The 20269-nt window shown below is 38.6% G+C and overlaps 1 protein-coding gene across 3 annotated transcripts in view; it reads right to left on the bottom strand.

Moving 5' to 3' along the window:
* TTC39B (tetratricopeptide repeat domain 39B) overlaps nucleotides 1-20269 on the bottom strand; it is a 127281-nt gene that overhangs the window by 9703 nt on the left and 97309 nt on the right. For 2 of the 3 annotated variants that reach the window (XM_081236215.1, XM_081236217.1), the window contains 9 exons: nucleotides 19362-19427; nucleotides 17708-17816; nucleotides 16635-16702; nucleotides 16490-16549; nucleotides 14656-14817; nucleotides 13393-13484; nucleotides 8690-8816; nucleotides 4874-4982; nucleotides 1232-1318 (listed from right to left, as the gene is read on the bottom strand). In XM_081236215.1, coding sequence (XP_081092341.1) covers nucleotides 1232-1318; nucleotides 4874-4982; nucleotides 8690-8816; nucleotides 13393-13484; nucleotides 14656-14817; nucleotides 16490-16549; nucleotides 16635-16702; nucleotides 17708-17816; nucleotides 19362-19427 — 880 coding nt within the window. The remainder of the gene's footprint in view (nucleotides 1-1231; nucleotides 1319-4873; nucleotides 4983-8689; nucleotides 8817-13392; nucleotides 13485-14655; nucleotides 14818-16489; nucleotides 16550-16634; nucleotides 16703-17707; nucleotides 17817-19361; nucleotides 19428-20269) is intronic. The other variant, XM_081236216.1, reaches the window with a different exon arrangement.

The following is a 20269-nucleotide window of genomic DNA, read 5'->3' as shown; positions in this document are numbered from 1 at the left end:
TGTGGGGTTTAATCACAGATAATTCCCTTAATGACAGGAACAATGCTTTCTCTGCCTGTCACAATGCTATACCTAGTATGGAAAATCTAAGAGTGTTCAAAGGAACAAATTAATGAAGAGTGGCCAAGTTGATTCAACAAAAATAAACACTAGTAAATTTGTTCAAAAACCCAAATACATTTTACTGAAGTACATTTTGTGAAATCTCATTTTTTGAAGTAAACATTTATGGAGTTTCATCTAAGTTACATTTCAAAATGATGGGGCTCTATGTTGAGTTTCCACTCAAATCAAAGTAAGTATTTTTCCTTTTTGAAATTATTCCATATTAAAAAGAGTAAAAAAAAAAATCACCTCACACCCATTAGGATGGCTATTACCAAACAACCAACAAACAAAACAAATTTTTAAAAAAATAGAAAATTGCAAGCATTGGCAAGGATGTAGAGAAATTGAAACCCTGTGCATTGCTGGTAGGAATGTACAATGGTGCAGCCACTAGAGAAAACAGGATGACAGTTCCTCAAAAAATTAAAAATAGAAATGCCGTATGATCCAGCAATTGCACTTTAGGGCATATATCTAAAGGAACTGAAAGCAGGGTCTCAAAAAAATATTTGCATACCCATATTCATAGAAGTATTTATTATTCACAGTTGTCAAAAGTGGAAGCAACCAAATATGCATTGATGGATGAATAGATAAACAAACTGTGGTGTAAACATCCAAGGGAATATTATGCAGCCTTAAAAAGGAAGGAAATTTGGACATGTGCTACAACATGGATGTACCTGGAGGACATTAGGATAAGGGAAATAAGGCAGCCACATAAAGAAAAATACTGTGTGACTACACTTACACGAAGTCTCTAGAATAGTCAAATTCATAGTAACAAAAAGTAGAATGGTGATTGCCCACAGCTGTGGGGAGGGGGAAATGGGGAGTTATTGTTTAATGGGTATGAAAAAGTTCTCAAAACTGGTTGCACAACCAAGTGAATATACTTAGCAGTACTGTACCATACAGTTTAAAAAATGGTTAATATGGTAAATTTTATATTATATGCATTTTCCTACCATTAAAAATTTTAAAGAATTGTAAAAAATGTAAGGAGGCTTATCATAACTCTATATTAGTAGAAACTATGCAGAAAATATGTTAGTGATGGAACATCTAGGACACACAGACAAAGAAAGTCTGAAATGTCCATATAGTCTGTACTTATACATACGTTGTTTTGGTTCTTTGTTAAATAGTACAAACTTTGAGTTCCTCCTTTTGGTCCCAGTTTCTTGAGCCTTCTCATCCACTGGTTTCCCTGGTGCCCAGAAATCAAAGGGAATTATCAGTCCATGAAGATAAATACCTCAATATTTTGGCTACTCTACCTAACCTCCAGATGAAAATGAGCGGAAGTATTATAACTTTTCTGTAAAAGGGGAAGGAAAAAGAAGGGAAAGGAAACCATCATTCTTTTATTTAAAATGATACCTTTAATATGGGAAGGTGACATACTCGCCCTTCATCAACAGATGAGCTTTTCATACGACTGTTTTTCAATAGTGGAGTAGAATATTCCACTCACCTGGTATCCCTGTGATCACCTGCTTGTATGTGCAAGAAGGCTAATGGGGAGGTGGGGAGGGCGGTGGTCTGTGGCCTCAGAACAGCATTGCTCTTAGTTCCATTGCATTCTTTATCTATCCAGCCTGAAACCTTGAGCTTGTTAGCAGATAAGCCCACTGATTCAGCTTGCATTCTTTTCTATTGCTTCTCCTTACTGGTGGGAATCTAAAGCTACAATTATTTTAAGTATGGAAGGCAGCCTAAATGCTCAACAATTCTGAAAGAGTTGATTAAATTATGATATGTTATCTCCATGGAATGCCATGAAGCTTTTGAAATTATTATACGGGTTACTTAGCAACAATTAAAACATTTATGATAAACTACCATATGATCCAGCAATCCCACTTTTGCATATTTATCTGAAAAACAAATACTAACTTGAAAAGATATATACACCCTCATGTTCATTGCAGCATTATTACAACAGCCAAGCATGGAAACAACCTAAGTGTCCATCAATGAATGAATGGATAAAGAAAATGTGTTATATATATATAATAGAACATTCAGCCATAAGAAAGAATCAAATTTTGCCATTTACAACAACAGGAAGGACCTTGAGGATATTATGCTAAGTGAACAAAAGTCAGACAGAGAAAGACAAACACCATATGATCTCAATTCTATGTGAAATCTTAAAAAAAAAAGAAAAAAACCTCATAGATACAGGTAACAGATTGGTTGCCAGGGGCGAGGGGTTGAGGGGTGGGTGAAATATATGAAGAGGTCAAAAGGTACAAACTCCCAGTTATAAAATAAGTCATGGAGATGTAGTATACAGCATGGTGACTATAGTTAATACTGTATTGCATATTTGAAAACTACTGAGAGAGTAGATCTTAAAAGTGCTGAAGACAAGAAAAAAAATTTTGTAACGATGTACAGTGACAGATATTAACTAGACTTACTGTGGTGATCATTTTACAATGTATACAAATATCAAATCATTATGCTGTACACCTGAAATTAATATAGTGTTATATGTCAATTATCTCTCAATGGAAAAAAAAAGTTTACGATATAATAAATGAAAAAAACTAGGCTAGAGTATGTCCAGGTACACTATGATTGTAACTATAAAAATAAAGCTAGGATGGGGCTTCCCTGATGGCACAGTGGTTAAGAATCCGCCACCGTAACTAGAGAAAGCCTGCGCGCAGCAACGAAGATCCAACGCAGCCAAAAATAAAATAAATAAAATTTTTTTAAATAATAAAAAATAAAGCTAGCAGAAATTCTAAATTAATTCTGCATAGCAGGAAAAATATGGGTGACTTTTTTCACCCACATCTGTAACAGGGAAGAGCTAAAACGGACTCCCCATTGGATCTGTTTCTTTGACTTTAACCTTTGCTTTTCGTTGCTTTTGTTATTATAATCATACATAATGGCCTGCCTCAGGGAACCCTGCCCACCTGTGACTGGCTGCAAGAAAAAAGAAACTAACACATCCCCTCCCCAGGCTGGCCATTCCAGGAGTTTTGCAAGACTGGTGGCCCTTTTACTTTACTTCCTCACCACCTCTCCCTCTCTGATTCTATAAAAGAAACTGGCATCCAGACCCCGATAAGACGGTTTTTCAGAGACACTAGTCGCCATCTTCTCGGTCTGCCGGCTTTCCAAATAAAGTCGTATTCCTTGCCTCAGCACCTCGTCTCTGATTCACTGGCCTGTGGTGTGGCGAGCAGAGTGAGCTTCGACTCGGTAACACATCTATCAAATGTAATTACGTGTTTAATTTTTTAAAAGTAATTGTAAAGAGAAATGTCATTAAACATTTCAGCCCCATACTGTGGTTGAAGTAAAAAATGATCCACTGTGTAGCACAGGGAACTCTACTCAGTGCTCTGTGGTAACCTAAATGGGAAGGAAAACCAAAAAAGAGGGGATATATGTATATGTATAGCTGATTCACTTTGCTGTACAGCAGCAGAAACTAACACAACATTGTAAAGCAACTATACTACCAAAAAAATTAAATAAATAAATCATCCAAATGAGGTGCTCATCCCTGGAGTCAATCATTTCATCCCCCACGTGGGGAGTATACTGCATATGGAGCCGGTACTCCTTCGGTGCCCATTTTCTTCCAGCTAAGAAAAGTTAGTTACCTGTTAGAATTTTTCCTGGCTATTCTTGAATTTGTATGCCCTTTACAATGTTTATCATCCCAGCAATTTTTGCTTTACTTCTGTGATTAGAACATTCCAGAGGATAAGACCATTATCTTGGAGAAATACCTAAATGATTTGGGGGTTGATAAGGAATACAACAAAAGCTATCACTTATGGTATTGTTTAGCAAAAGTTAAAGCCTCTATTTATGACAGAGAACTAGAAAATGTCAGAGCAAGAAAACCCTGGGTATCATCTGGTCCAACACCACACCCATTTTAAAAGAAATCGGAGGCCCTCCTGGGTATGGGATGAGGTATGCTTCCCAGAGCCTCACAGCTGCAGGATTGGAACTATAAGCCCAGACCAGCTGATTTTCCTCCTACTATGCCAGCTGCTTCCAGTAAATAGAGCTTCCAGGACACTGGAAAGGGACCTCCTGTACAACCAAAGTAATGAGTAAAAAAATCAAATTGTGACAAGATTTCAACTTGAAAACAAACAATTCTCTGTGTCTGTAAAAACACAGTAGTCATTAGAGAGCAAAAATGAGGCACGGAAAGAATCACAACCAACTTAAACCAGTATACATTTCCCTTGAGCTGCTCTAAAACTCAACTCTCTTCTTCATCTTTTTATTTTGTAACAGCCTTAAGATAAAATTCCCATAACATACAATTCACCCCTTTAAAGTATGCAATTCACTGGTTGTGAGTATATTACAGAGGTGTGAACCATCACCAGAATCAATTTTAAAATATTTTCATCACCCCCAAAAACAAATGCCATAACCTTTAGCTTTCACACACCCCCAGTTCTCCATCCCTAGGCAACCACTAATCTGCTTTCTGTCTTTACAGACTCATCTATCCTCCATATTTTATGTAAATTATATCTCTCACTCGGTTTTCTTTTGCAGCTGGCTTCTTTCACTGAGCCTAACGTCCCCAAGGCTCATCCATGTTGTATCAGGTATCTTTTCTCCATCTTGATTGCAATCACCCAGTCACCTCGGCTCAAGCTCTTTTGTCCTCATCATGCACACAAATTAACACGGGCATATGTGCACAGGGAAAGGACGAGAGAGGGGCAACGGTAAAGATTTCCAGGCTCTTACTTTTCATACTTACTTTCACTTTGTAGATCTGCCTCAGCCTTTTCAACAGTTACCAACAGACTTTCAGAAAAATCTTTTCTTTTGCTCACTAGTGGAAAACCATTCCAAACATACATCATTTCCTAATGAGGAAAAATGAGAAACCATTCGCAATTATGTGAGGTTATTCAATGTTCTTCACAACAACAAAACTACATATGTGTGTTTTGCCTCAGTTGCTAGTGATCTCAAGACAATCGTTTTCCTTAGCTTTCCTCATTTGGAATTTAGTGATTTAATTTCCCCTTTTCTCACTTTATTTAATGCTTTTTGCCTTTTATACTGTGAAGTATTCTATATATATATATAGTATATTGTGTTTTTACTGAAAAATTAATTTACTCGTTCATTTAACAAGTATTTATTAAGTACCTACTGGTATCCAATCCTTTTGGAAGATAATGGATTACAGATACAGAAATAAATGTAATATTTTAAAATGATACTATGAACAATTCTATTTAATATAGATTTTTGCTGTTACTCTTAAGTAAAGGGAAACATTTTTCAATATCTGCCAATTGTTTATATAAAATGTCTCCAAGGACATCACTGAAAATGAACATAGGAAATATTTTACCTGGCTCAGGTTCTTTTATACCATTAAAAACATGTGACAGTCCGGTAATGCAATCCAATATGCAGAAAATGCATTCATTTAAAGGCCATACGGCAGAATGACAGTCCCTAAAAGTGTAAACTAATGATTTCTCATTGCAAATTACACTTAATAGGCAAACAGATGAGAATTTTTTTTTTTTGGACCAAAAGCAAATGTGCTCTTGCTTGAAAATATTTTTCTGATCTTCCTGGTAGTGCAGTTCATATTTTGAAAGGTATGAAATAACCAGGGTAATTAGAATCTTCTTGGAAATAAACGAATGTGAAAATATTACAGAGATATTGTTTGAACAGCCTCTTACAGGGAAGCAGTAGAAATGAGGAAAATACATTGGAGTGGCAGCAAAGTCATCTTTACATTATGGTACTGAAAACTAAGATAACACTACCTTTTGTTTTACATCTAGCTTCTTACTGCTAATAGAGTAAGAGTTCAATTCAATAACTAACCGAACATTTATTTTAACTGATGATGATGTTTTTAAATTTTGCTTTTATCGAAGGAATATTTGTCAGAAGAAGAAACGCTCATACCTGACCTTGCCATTTTATGACATATAGGATTTTGGTAAAATTCCTAGTCACCACAAATTCAAGCCAATTCTACACCCTTACCCCTGGAGAAATAAGTGCTCTGAGTTAACCTTCCTTAAGACCCTTAGTAATCAGAGCAAGCTATACATTGTCATGTACACACAAGCATCTAAGTTCTAGGGCAGAGAAAGGACTATGGTGCTCTAGAAAAATTTCAGGGAAGTTCTGTGACACAGAAAGAAAAAAATTTCCCAGCACAAATCACTAGATAGAAATGAAGCAGAAATGGGGCTGAAAGCTGTCATTGGTAAAACAGCAGCAGGCTCCCAGGCTGGCTGGGAAAGGGGGATGTTTGGTCATTTTTTGTGATTTGCGTGGTGTTCTTATTTTTATCTGTGCTCAGATATGATTACAGAGTGATCATATATTTTTTTATTAAATTTATCTATTTATCTATGCATTTATTTATTTATGGCTGCATTGGGTCTTCGTTGCTGCAGGTGGGCTTTCTCTAGTTGTGGCGAGCAGGGGCTACTCTTCATTGCGGTGCACGGGCTTCTCAATGCGGTGGCTTCTCTTGTGGAGCACAGGCTCTAGGCGCATGGGCTTCAGTAGTTGTGGCTCACGGGCTCTAGGCCTGCGGCCTTCAGTAGTTGTGGCGCACGGGCTTAGTTGCTCCACGGCATGTGGGATCTTCCCGGAACAGGGCTCGAACCCGTGTCCCCTGCATTGGCAGGCAGACTCTTAACCACTGCACCACCAGAGAAGTCCCCAGAGTGGTCATATTTTTATCTCACTCCATCACAGGCACAGAACAACCCAGTCTGAGGGTGGTGTTCTCCGAGACTAAGTTGGGAAACCTGGGTCAAGGTACTAGGTGCAGGCTAGCTCCCAACGGATGCCTGTGAGGGGCTGCAGTTTTCTTTCTCAGAGAATATTTAAAGAGCTTCTATATCAATGATAAAATAATAAAAAACCCGATGAAATTAGGGAAGTAAGTATATGAACAACAATTCACAAAACAAGAAATAAAAATGAAAAAGCATGTGAAAAGATGCTCAACTGCACATTTAAACAGTAAAACACTGTTGGTAGGAATTTAAATTGGTACAGCCTTTCTGGAGGGCAAACTGGCAATGTCAAAGTATTAAATACATATGCCCTTCAACCCAGAATTCCATTTCTAGACATCTCTCCAAGACAATTTTATGCCCATGTACAAAAAGAGAGATATGAAAGAATATTAATTGTAGCTTGTCTGTAGTAGTAAAAACTGGAAACTAAATAACTGTTAAAGGGGGATAATTGAATAAACTCTGGAATCAAAAAAAAAAAAAAAAATCATGGGCCTTCCCTGGTGGCACAGTGGTTGAGAGTCCGTCTACTGATGTAGGGGACACAGTTTCGTGCCCCGGTCCGGGAAGATCCCACATGCCGCAAAGCGGCCGAGCCCATAATCAGCCATGGCCGCTGGGCCTGCGCATCCGGAGCCTGTGCTCCGCAACGGGAGAGCAAAAAAAAAAAAAAAAATCATGAACCCCCAAAGGAGGACAGCAGGTGTCAGCTTGCACTAAACAGCTTTCCTGTGCTATGTGACTACCTACACAAAACTAAAGCCCCAAAGAGTCATCATAATTTGATGTATTCAGTACTTTAAAAAAAAAAGTCTTCATTAACACAATTTAAGTTGAAATTATGCTTTTCACAAGTCTAGCCTAAATGGCATACCTATCAAGAATGTGAGCTCTATGGGGCTTCCCTGGTGGCGCAATGATTGAGACTCCGCCTGCTGATGCAGAGGACATGGGTTCGTGCCCCAGTCTGGGAAGATCCCACATGCCGCGGAGCGGCTGGGCCCCTGAGCCGTGGCCGCTGAGCCTGCGCGTCCGGAGCCTGTGCTCCGCAACGGGAGAGGCCACAACAGTGAGAGGCCCGCGTACAGAAAAAAAAAAAAAAAAAAAAGAATGTGAGCTCTAGCGCTGGGCTAGAGCACAGCAGTCACCAGCCACTTATGGCTCTGGAGCAATGCAACTGGTTCAAACTGAGACACAGTCTAAGCATAGAACACACACCAGATTTCAATGGATGAGTACAATATAAAAGAATGCGAAATCTCATTAATAAGTTTTTAGAGATTACATACTCAAATGACAAAATGTTGCATAAACTGGATTGAACCAATACTCTTAAAATGATTATCATGTGTCCTTTTATTTTTCAATTTTTTACCTTTTGATTTTTAATGTGGCTACTAGAAAAGGTACAGTTACATATGTGGCTTGCATTATAATTCAACTCAATTTCAATTAAGTCAACTCACCTGTCTCTGCCTGAATTTCCTTACTTGTCAAATGAGGCTACAAAGAGAAACTCCCCTTATAGAGTTACTATAAGAATTAAATGATATATTTTGTAAATAGCCTTTATCAAAATTCCTAGAACACACCAATCAGTCAAAAAACATCTGCTATACCTTTTATTATTCATTAATAATTTATTTATAAATGTTCACCTTACAAACACAATGGTTTTTAATTGAGCAAACTTCACAACAAAAGTTAGATGTTCTCCCTGCCACTGTGAATAGACAATTTATTTCTAGGATGCAAACAGTAAATAAAATAAAGGCAGATACCAGGGCAGGCAAGACGAGCTTCACGGGTGCAGGCAACGAGGGAGAGTAACGTCGAGCCTTCCTCACAGCAAACTTCTCGGTAGGGATCGATTTCCCAGCAATTCTCTGCTTCAAGCCATCCACCTGTCTGTGAAAAGCCCCAGCCCCAGTGAAAGGTCATTAAGAACATGTACATTATTTACATCTGTCCTTGTCACGCTGTGCTCCCCAGACTGGTAGCATCAGCATCACCTGGAAACCTGTTGGAAATGTAAATTTGCAGGCTCCACCCCAGACCTATTAAATCAGCAGCTCTAGAGCTGGGGCCCAGCAATCTGGATTTCAATAAGTCCTCCAGAGGATTCTGATGCATGCACAAGTTTGAGAACCACTGATTGACACGTATTTCTTTCTAGTTAACTTAGCAAGTGTCTTAGCCTATCAAACAGAGTCAAGGAAATCTAGATATAAAATTGGCCATTTCCATAAGTAAGCAGGAAAAAGTCCAAAGTATTTACATTGTGGATACTTCTGAGAGAGGCAATAGCGTATACTGGTACATCTCCTATTCCTTTCTGCAAGTATGACACAGATCTGTAAAGTAATGTGGCTCAAAAGATGGCCGTCAATTCATGTATAATTTGAGAAAATGTTTCCAAAGCATAGGTGATTTTGAAAATAATCAACTAAGAACATATACCATGTTTACAACCTTTCTCTCCAAATTCTAAGAAATTCCAATTATAAAATTCACAAGCACATAAAATTGAGAATAGGATGATGAGACTACATGTTCCTTGGGCACTTTCTTATACGTAACTTTGCAAATGCACCAAACACATTGCCAAGAAGAAATTTAGGGAAATATCCAACTATACTGAAAGAAAAAGATGCAATAAGAGGAAAAAACATTCCAGTATGAAGACAAGCTTGTGTTACATTATTTCTGGGCACAATTTGGGAATATGGATTTTTTTAATTGAGGTATAATTGACATATGACATTATATTATTTTCAGGTGTACAAAGGGCTATGGCTTTTAAACCAGAATGCCCATCCTTACTGTGAATTAAAATCAGTGGAAGAGGCAGTGGAAATGTGAGGTGGGAGTTGAGGGAAGGGGTCAGAAGCATGCAGTGGACATGAAACCTTGTCATTTAAGGATCACAGAGTCTGTATGAAGAGAACATTCATTTGGGGGACTCTCCTCTCATTATCCCAACAAATTAGATGCTACCACACATGCAGCAGACCTCAAGCTTTCTCCTGAAAATAAGATTGGTTACATATTTCAAAGAAATTATTTTGATATGGAGAAAATTTACTTTGAAGTACAGGAAGTGTGGATGTAAAAGATCTCAATGTATCTTAATATTCCATTCCATTTGTTGTTTGTGTGAAATGAGGCAGTACCTTCTACCAGTAAGAGGTGGCATTAATCTACATGGCTTCCACTAATGTTGATTCTATTAGTATACTTGGTCCTATTGCTAAAAAGAGCTTCTCTAAAAGCATGAAAAAGTAGTCCTGGTCATACCTCCAAATTTGTTCTGACAAATTTGTCAGAGGGTTCAGCCAGGCCATTATTTCTCATAATGTGGTCACACACTATAGTATTCCACTTAAAAGTATTTGTCACTGGGCTTCCCTGGTGGCGCAGTGGTTAAGCATCTGCCTGCCAATGCAGGGGACACGGGTTCGAGCCCTGGTCCAGGAAGATCCCACAGGCCGCGGAGCAACTAAGCCCGTGTGCCACAACTACTGAGCCCACGTGCCACAACTACTGAAGCCCGCGCACCTAGAACTCGTGCTCCGCAACAAGAGAAGCCACCACAATGAGAAACCCGCGCACCACAACTAGAGAAAGCCCGTGCGCAGCAATGAAGACCCAACGCAGCCAAAAATAAATAAATAAATAAATAAATTTTTTTAGAAAAGTGTTTGTCATCAATTATGTTTGAAGAACGCAGTTGGGCTTCTCCGTTCCTTAACTTCCTCATCTCCAGCGGTCACCTCCTCCTTTCCACCACAGCCACCCACCCCTACAGTCACACCTTAGACCACTTCATCACCTGTGACTTTTCGACCTCAAAGCACAAATTCAAGCACACCACCCTTTGAACGCCACTCTCCTCATGCTACCTTGGCTGTTCTACTAAGACTTTCAGTCCTCTTGCCTTTCAACTTTCTCCCAGCTCAGCAGTCTCCTTCTTTCCCCATCCCTCCATCCTCCTGCTTAGACTGCCAGGCAGGCAATCTTTACTGCAGCATGCTCTGGCTTATGTCCTAGACTCCTTGCTAATGCCTAGTCGTTGCACTCATCTGGGTGAAGCTCAGTATCCATCCTCCCTGCAACTGCACTGAGAACAAGTTGGTATCACTGTAAATTCATCAACACCAACCTCAAACGAGCCCTGGCACCGCCTGCCATTCCCCCTCCTGTGTTTCTCTCATCACCTCACTGTCCCACCCTCTACAGCAATGATTTCCAATATTCTTCATCCTCCTCACACCTCCAGCCCACTCCTTTCTCCTTCACTCTCAACAGACAGCCCTGCCTCCTACTTCATGAAGAAAAACAGAAGCTGTGAGGGAGGAAGCCCTCCATCTCACACTACCACACACGAGCTTGCATGCCTCCACATCTGTTCTGGACTTCCTCCCTCCCATACAACAGAGGACCCGGTCCTCCCTCTAGATAAAGCCAGTCCTGCCATCAGTGCTTTGGATTCTATCTCCTCTTGCATTCTCAAGAGCCTTGCAAATATCAGTTATCCCATTTCTCGCTTATACCATTTCTCGCTTATATGTCTAACTTCTCTTTCTCCAAAGGATCCTTCCCAGTGGTTTTTGAGAATGCTCAGATCTCTCCCATTAAGATATTCTTTGATATTACATCTCCCTCCAACTCTTTCTATCTCTTCCCCTTCATAGTCAAAGTTATCCAGGGATGTTATTTATGCTCAACTCTCTTCATTTCTTTGTATCTCATTCACTCTTTAGCCAATCCCAGTCTGGTTTCTACCTCTGTTCTATTACCTTACCAACTCCCACTCGGGACACCAATGAGCTCTGTGTCCCTAAAATATTTTGTCTTTTTTTTTTTTTTTTTAAGTCTACAGCACTCGGTAGTCCCAGGTGCTCTCCCATCCAGGTACGAACCAGCACCGACCCTGCTTAGCTTCTGAAATCAGACAAGATCGGGCGCACTCAGGGTGGTACGGCTGGAGACTCTTGTCTTATTTTTAAAAGGAATTCTGTGTTCTATGAGACATATTTTGAGCAATCCTGGACGTTCATTTTCCTTTGACCTATATATAAAATGTAGCATTACGTCCTGTCCAATATCAGCTTTGTCTTAGTTCTTTTAATGTGCAGTGCTCCTTCCTGCAAGAGCATCCTTTCATATGCTGTTCCTGCAACAGCATCCTCTCATATGCTGTTCCTGCAACAGCATCCTCTCATATGCTGTTCCTGCAACAGCATCCTCTCATATGCTATTCCTGCAACAGCATCCTCTCATATGCTGTTCCTGCAAGAGCATCCTCTCATAGGCTGTTCCTGCAACAGCATCCTCTCAAATACTGTTCCCTTGGTCTGAAACTGTTATCACCACAACTCCCCACTGCCCCAGCAGCTCCCAAGCCACCTTCAGACCTCATCTCAACTGTCATTCCCTCTGTGCTCTTATCCATACCTCTCCTCCCACTGGGGAAAGGAGGGACAGTGGGTAGTGTTGGTGATGCAAGTATTATAGGTTTTTGCCTTGCTAACTGGTAGTCCCAGTCACTGAGAGAGGAAAGAACACCAGGTTTGCTAGGGAAGACTGGATGTGGTGAGTTTTAAATGCTTTGACATATCTAAGTGAAGGTGGTAAACGGGAGCTAGATATATGGGTCTGGAGCTCAGTCACAAGGTCTGTACTAGGGATTTCAATTTGGCTTGAATCAGATTTCCTAAGGTTGAGGTTCTAAGACTGACCTTTGAAATCAAAAGCATCAACTTTTAATAGATGGAAGTAGGATGAGCTTACAAAGATACCAAGAAGGAATGGTGAGACAAGTAGGAGGAGAAAAATCAGTCATGTGTTATAATTTTGCATTTACTGGGTGATTATTTCACTGATGTCTAGTTCCACTACAAGATTATGAACTGCACAAGGACAGGATCCATGCCTGTTTATTCAGCACTTAACACAGTAGTCTTCATACAGTAGGTGCTCAACATAAAGGTTAGAGATGAATGAATGGATGGATGGATGGATGGATGGACACTGGTCTAAACAAAGTTAAACAGATTACTTCACAGCAGAGCTTCTCAGAATCTTTGGCACACTAATGAAAACTAAGGGTATATTATATTGTGTTATATTCTTAAGTTTTTCTGATCACAAAATACCTTTGATTTATAACAGTAAACATCTTTAGCTAACAATATCATTTTAGGAAACTGTGTTCAAAATGCAGTAGCAAAGCCCCAGTTACAAAACAAAAAAACATGTGTTCTCAGGATTCCCAATTACACTGGCATATCTGCAAAGTCTTGCTAAAAGGATGACATTTTGACCCTTAGTTAAATATACTTTTTAAGAGTTTCTGTATCAAATCAGATAAGTTAAAGAAATATGAAGGTGAAACATGGAAGAGCACTAAGGGAAAAAGAAAGTATTTGTGTGTTCCTCTATTCATTCAGGATCTTTGTTATAGAAATAGTGTCTTGCTTACCTAAATAAAGTTACCACATCCTCTTTAGTTGCTGCTACATCTTCCTCTGGAAGCATGCTCAAAATTGCAGCTTTTAAGAACACATATGTTGCCTTGAGGAAAAGAAAAGCAGCTAGTCAGAGAGCATCCTAGATACATGACATTGCTATCTTGCACATCAGGAAAGACCTACAAATCTTCCAGATATAATATTTAAGAGGTATCAAATATAAAAAAAAAGAAATGAAGTCTTATATCACCTGTTCCAAATGAGATCAAAACTTTTCACCTAATTTTGGCCATTTTCCTACTATACAACTGTAACGTTCATGGATGAGAAAATGGACAAAATGCAAAAGAGATCATTATCTCATTCCTCCCAACTTTTCACAAATGGATCAGAATTTTTTTAGAACTCTTTTTTTTTAATTGAAGTACAGTTGATTTACAATATTACATTAGTTTCAAGTGTACAACATAGTGATTCAATATTTTTATAGATTATACACCATTTAAAGTTGTTATAAAATATTGGCTATATCCTCTGTATATTACAACTTTGTATTTTATTTATTTTATAGCTAGCAGTTTGTACCTCTTAATCTCCTTCCCCTAACTTGCCACACCTGTTGGAATGGCTATCATCAAAAAGACAACAAATAATAAACGTTAATGAGATTGTGGAGAAAAGGGAACCCTAGTATACTGTTGGTGGGAATGTAAGTTGGTACAGCCACTATGGAAAACAGAATGAAAGTTCCTCAAAAAATTAAAATAGAACTACCATATGATCCAGCAATTCCATTCCTGGGTATATATCCAAGGAAAAATGAAAACACAAATTCAAAAAGATATGTACATCATAACGTTAATAGCAGCATTATTTACAAAAGCCAAGACATGGAAGCAACCTAAGTGTGCATCAACGGATGAATGGATAAATAATTAATTTTGATTATTGTGAAAAGCCTTGTTATCAGGGTATCAAAAAGTCTACAAACAATTATCAATACTTGATATTTAATACTTTTTATATATAAGTACAGTTCATCTTCACAGATAAAGCCTCTTTGTTGAAAAAGACTATTTGGATGGCTTTTAAAGCACGTAGTGCTGAGAACAGTGGTTATAAACAGCAGGTACTTAATGTCCACTTCCTCCTTTGATGGATCTCTAAGTTGAGAAAACAGTGTCAGTATCATACTATGGAACAAACAGTCCTAAATGAAAATCATCCTGTACACTTATTAGCAAACAGATGATATTAATGAAACTGTACTTTACCTTGGACCATTTACTCTCTTTGCAAAGCAGATCTGAATAGTAATATGCCTCCCTCCAGTTTTGTTGGAATACAAAAATCCACATCAGCTCCCAATAACAGAGATGGTGAAACTGTTTCCATTCTTCTTGAACTGAAATGCATTTTCGAAATATCTCTTGTGCCTATAAGTCAATTGCATAAAGCTGATCATCCAGATATTAGACAAGGAGATAATAACCTAATGGAAAAATACATAAAACACTTTGTACAAAAAGAGCAAAATCATCACTCATTAAACCACTCAAGACAACAACACATTCCTTTCCTTACATGCAACAATACAGTTAAATTTTGCCTCTTTATTTAACTCTGTGAGAGGGCCATGGAACTTTATAATGTGGGAGTAGCAAAGTTCCTTTCTTAAGTAAGACGTAAAATGCAGAAGTCCTTTAAGAAAAGATCTGACAATAAATTTAGAACTTCCAGAGGATAAAATATACCTTAAACAAAGTTAAAGGCATGGACAGACTGGGAGAAGATATCGCTATATGCATAACGGGCAAAGGATTAACCCTTATCATACAGCAATTTTATAAAATCCTTAAAAAAAGACAAACAACTCAGTGGTAAAATTGTTTAAAGATATAAATAGGAAATTAGAGAAAAAGATATATGTGACAAATATACATATGAAGAAATTTTTACACTGGGAAAGATAAATTAAAATATTAGATTATCATTTTTCAACCATCACATTGGCAAAAATAAAACAGATAAATAACGACCAGAGTTGGCAAAGAGCACTGAAAACAAGTATTCTCATATCTTTATAGGAGTTTAAATGGACTAGCCTTGTTAGGAGGGCAATTTGTCTGAATTTATCAAAATGCAAACATCTTTGACCTAGAAATCCTCATTATCAGAATCAATCTTATATAAATACACCTTTGCACAGAAATATACACATAATAATGTTTACAACAGCATTATGTATAGTAGCCAAATGTCTATCAATAGTGGACTGCTTTAGTAAGTACAGTATATCCATTTCATTGAATGAAACCCAGCCATCAAAAAGAATGAGGAAGGGCTTCCCTGGTGGCGCAGTGATTGAGAGTCCGCCTGTCGATGCAGGGGACACGGGTTCGTGCCCCGGTCTGGAAAGATCCCACATGCCGCGGAGCGGCTGGGCCCGTGAGACATGGCTGCTGAGCCTGCGCTCCACAACGGGAGAGGCCGCAACAGTGAGAGGCCCGTGTACAGCAAAAACAAAAACAAAAACAAAACAAAACAAAACAAAAAAGAATGAGGAAGATTTAGAAATACTGACCTGGAAAGAAATCCAAGATGTATATTAAGTAGAAAAAAATCAAATCAAGGAAAAATACATGTTTGACCCCATTTGTGTAGAAGAAAATTGTTCATGAGTATATTTATATAAAAGGCTATTCACTCTTCTTCTTCAAGGGAATTAGTGAATAATTTCCTTTGATGGGGAGCACACATGTAGTACAGTGGAGTGACCTTTATGCAGGGGCAAGATTCCAAAGTCAATATGTAATACCGAGATGGATAGTAGTCAAAGATTTTTGAAAGCCCCTTAAACTGCCCAACTGTATTTCTATATCCTACCCTGAATTGCCTCAGGTACTTTATGTGCAAATGTAGAGTATATTCAGTAATCTATGACATATCATAGAGTGCATCCACACAATTAACTTTTGGCTTTTTAATTACATATCTTCCCTTTATTTCTGTCTAGTGCATATAGCTGGACTTGCTCATATGGAATGGGTGCACTACACAACTCCACCAGATAGACAGCCCCCTAAATGACCCCCTCAAATAAGTTACCTCTTCCACATTTCCTTTCAGCAGCTCTATTCGGCCATGATAAAACAACATGAGGGAGCCCTGCGGAGGGAGAAACAGACTGTTCAATGGTCAACCCTGGTTGATTGATTATGGTTGAAAAAGACACTTGAAATTCTAAGCGTACATTTGGAAACTGCTGGAGGTAGGGTTCAAGGAGACTCTCTGCTTCCACAACATTCACTTCTCCTGTACCTAGAAATTTAACAGGAAAAACCTCAGTCTTCAAGAAATGTGGTCGACATTGATAACTATTTCTCCAAATTTCATTAAAATATAGCAAAGACCTATTCATGGAAAACATGAAAACTGTTAATTTGTCATTTTAATATTTGGGGAAGGGGTTCCCTGGTGGCGCAGTGGTTGAGAGTCCGCCTGCTGATGCAGGGGACACGGGTTCGTGCCCCAGTCCGGGAAGATCCCACATGCCGCGGAGCAGATGGGCCCGTGAGCCATGGCTGCTGAGCCTGCGCGTCCGGAGCCTGTGCTCCGCAACAGGAGAGGCCACAACAGTGAGAGGCCCGTGTACCGCAAAAAAAAAAAAAAAAAAAAAAATTTGGGAAATAAAAGAAGACAAGTCTCATCTATGACTTTAGTTTAAGAAAGCTCTCGGGCAAATTCTTAGGAGCAGAGGTGGTTGCCTTCAATTCCTAATTGAAATTTCTGGTTTTAATAGCAATATTAAACTTATTTTAACCAAAAATTTAATCTTCTGCTAAAAAAAGAAATGTAATATGCTAAAAATAGATCACCTTAAACAAGCTTTATAGAATTTTTTAGCTGAGAACAGATTAAAAAGAATTTGATGGGGCTTCCCAGGCAGCGCAGTGGTTGAGAGTCTGCCTGCCGATGCAGGGGACACGGGTTCGTGCCCCGGTCCAGGAAGATCCCACATGCCGCGGAGTGGCTGGGCCCGTGAGCCATGGCCTCTGAGCCTGTGCGTCCGGAGCCTGGGCTCCACAACGGGAGGGGTCACAACAGTGAGAGGCCCGCATACCACAAAAAAAAAAAAAGAATTTGATGAAAGAAACCCTCCACCCCTCTGCCAAATGTTACTATGAGAAATGTCATAATTTTCCACTTTTACTCAAAAAAAAGGTAAATATAGACTACGTCCTCTTACTGATTTTTCTAAATTTTTACTTACTCAGATGAAAGATAATCAACTTTCAATGATGTGAAATATAATCCAGTCCTTACCAAGTATCAGGGAGATATAAGTATGAAAAGCTAGTATAGTTAAGCAGCATAGTGGAGACCTCATGCTTCTTCCTAAGGCACCTTCCCGTAACTGCAGGATGCCCAACTCCTATAGGAATTAGAGGCATTTTAGAATGAGAAGAGCATGATTGAAACATCATATTCAGAGACTTTAAAATGCTAGCTCACGGATCCCCATCCTCCATGAAGGTGGGGTTTATTTTTCAAGAGCTTAGAATAGCAGTAGTATCTAACTAGAAACAAATTTTACATTTTAAACTGGCATAAGACAATCTCCCCAATTCTTATATCATGTGATCTTAGGGAGAGAAAAAGGTAGAGCTCATTTCATAGAAAATGCTGTATTTCTCTTATATAAATATTAATTTATTAAAACATATTGAGGATCTAAGTACAAAACGCTATGGTGGGTATGAATATATACAGTTCTATGTCTTTAAAGATCTTTCCATCAAATAGCGAAGGTAGTACATGAACACATAATTTTATTGGAATATGGCGAGGGCCATAAGAAAGATAAGTAAATGATTCTGAAAGTTAAGAATACTTGAGCTTTGTTGGGAGAAGATAAGGGAAAGCTTTGTGGAATAGGTGACATTTATCTCAATCCTAATGGATGGAGAGGCTCTCAAGAGACATTATTTGGGAGGATGCCAGTTGGGGAGGACATCCAAAACAGACACCAGCAGAAGCATGGAAACAGAAAAGCACAGGGTCTATTTGGTGAACAACCATTTGCCCAGTTTAGCAGGAACACTGGGGAAGCAAAAAGGATGGGTAGTAGGCTAGCAGCATTGGCTAGAATCAGATCCGAGGGCCCTTGAATCCATGCTATAGTTCGGACTTTATTCAAGGGGCAAGGTGGAGCTACTAAAGAAATAAGGTGGAAGGTGAATAGTAGAGGGGAAGGGTAACGATGAAATACAGAGTCTGAATAGATAGACCATATCAGGAAGGGATCACCATAAATACATAATACTTATGGAGAACCTGGACAGTGGAATAAATAGGGAAAAAAATTACAGCTTCTTATACTTGTTCTCATACATTTCTCAAAACTTGCTCTCTGGACTAACAGGGACAACTTTTGCAATAAGGCAACTCTGGTAATAGCATATTGAGTGTTATGATTAATAAATGTTATACACTACAAAAACAACCACACAGAACTATAACAAACAAAACTCATGGAAAACAAATTTCCTTGCTTAGTTTTATAGTGAAACTTGTAAAAACAAGGAAAACCAAAACACTGCAACTATGCTTGATCCATACGAATCATAAAATGTTAGACAGGGAAATCTAGCCTAATTTCTTGGTTTTGCAGGAAACGTTGGGGTTGCCAAAGTGTTAGGGAAGCATATTTTAACCTCACATGAGTACTAAAGATCCAGCAAGCAGCAATATTAGTAAAACATAAATTTTAATCCCAGAATTTAAATAACAAAGATGAAAATTTTTAACTTTCAATAGAAAAACCATCTCTAACTCCTGAAAAATATAATCAAGACCCAGTGCCTCTTTATTGTTCTGAAAACAAATTGCTAGTTACGAGGACATGTTGTATTTCCCTCATATTCAATAAATAACTTTTATTTTCCTTGTCAAAATTAAGAAAAAATTAATTTTGTACCCTATTTCCAGAAAATCCTATAAATTCTAGTAGTCTGATAATCCGTGCTGGTAAAAGGGACAGCATCTGTAAGAAAAAAAATACAAGTGTACTTATGTGTTAGTACATCTAACTGTAGATAAATGTTAAACTCTAACCAACTTAAAATTTTAATGATTCAGTAATATGAAAAATTAGAACCAAGGTTAAACCACTGGACACATCTCAATCACCACATACTGCACCTAGTATAATCATTACTTGTGACTTAATTTCATTTAATTAAGACAATACATCTAAAAAATTAAAAACAAAACAAAACAGAAAACCTGGCTTTTTCAGAATGCTCTAAAGAACACTTGGTCCTTTCATGTGGGTTGATAAAGTGATGAGAAGATAACCCCCAGTGTCCACCTCCAAACAGTGTTTCTTTTAGCATCCTTTTCCAGAAAGCAAAAGTCTGTTGTATTCTTCATATATGCAGGCATGACCCAGAAGTAGACACCTACAGCACTACAGCCCCTCTGTGGGATATCCCTACAGAGTAGGATAAAGGGAAGTCCTCCCAGGGCAGAACTTTGAGCAGTGCCCTGGTTGTTCACTTTGCTTGGAAGGAGAAATGGCCATATATGCAATTATTTACTGATTCATGGGTGGTTGCCAATGGTTTGGTTGGATGGTCAGGGCTTTAGAAAGAACATGATGGGAAAATTGATGACAAGGAGCTCTGGGAAAGAGGTATACGGACAGACCTCTCAGAATGGGCAAAAAATGTGAAGATATTTGTGTCCCATGTGAATGTTCACCAAAGGCTGACCTCAGCAGAGGAAAATTTTAATATTCAAGTGGATAGGGTGATTCATTTTGTGGACACTAGCCAGCCTCTCTCTTCAGCCACCTCCATCATCAACCAATGGGCTCATGAACAA

Source organism: Mesoplodon bidens, assembly GCF_964165515.1.
Source record: "Mesoplodon bidens genome assembly, chromosome: 6".
Lineage (NCBI taxonomy): Eukaryota > Metazoa > Chordata > Mammalia > Artiodactyla > Ziphiidae > Mesoplodon > Mesoplodon bidens.
This window is presented reverse-complemented; position numbering and strand designations above follow the sequence as displayed.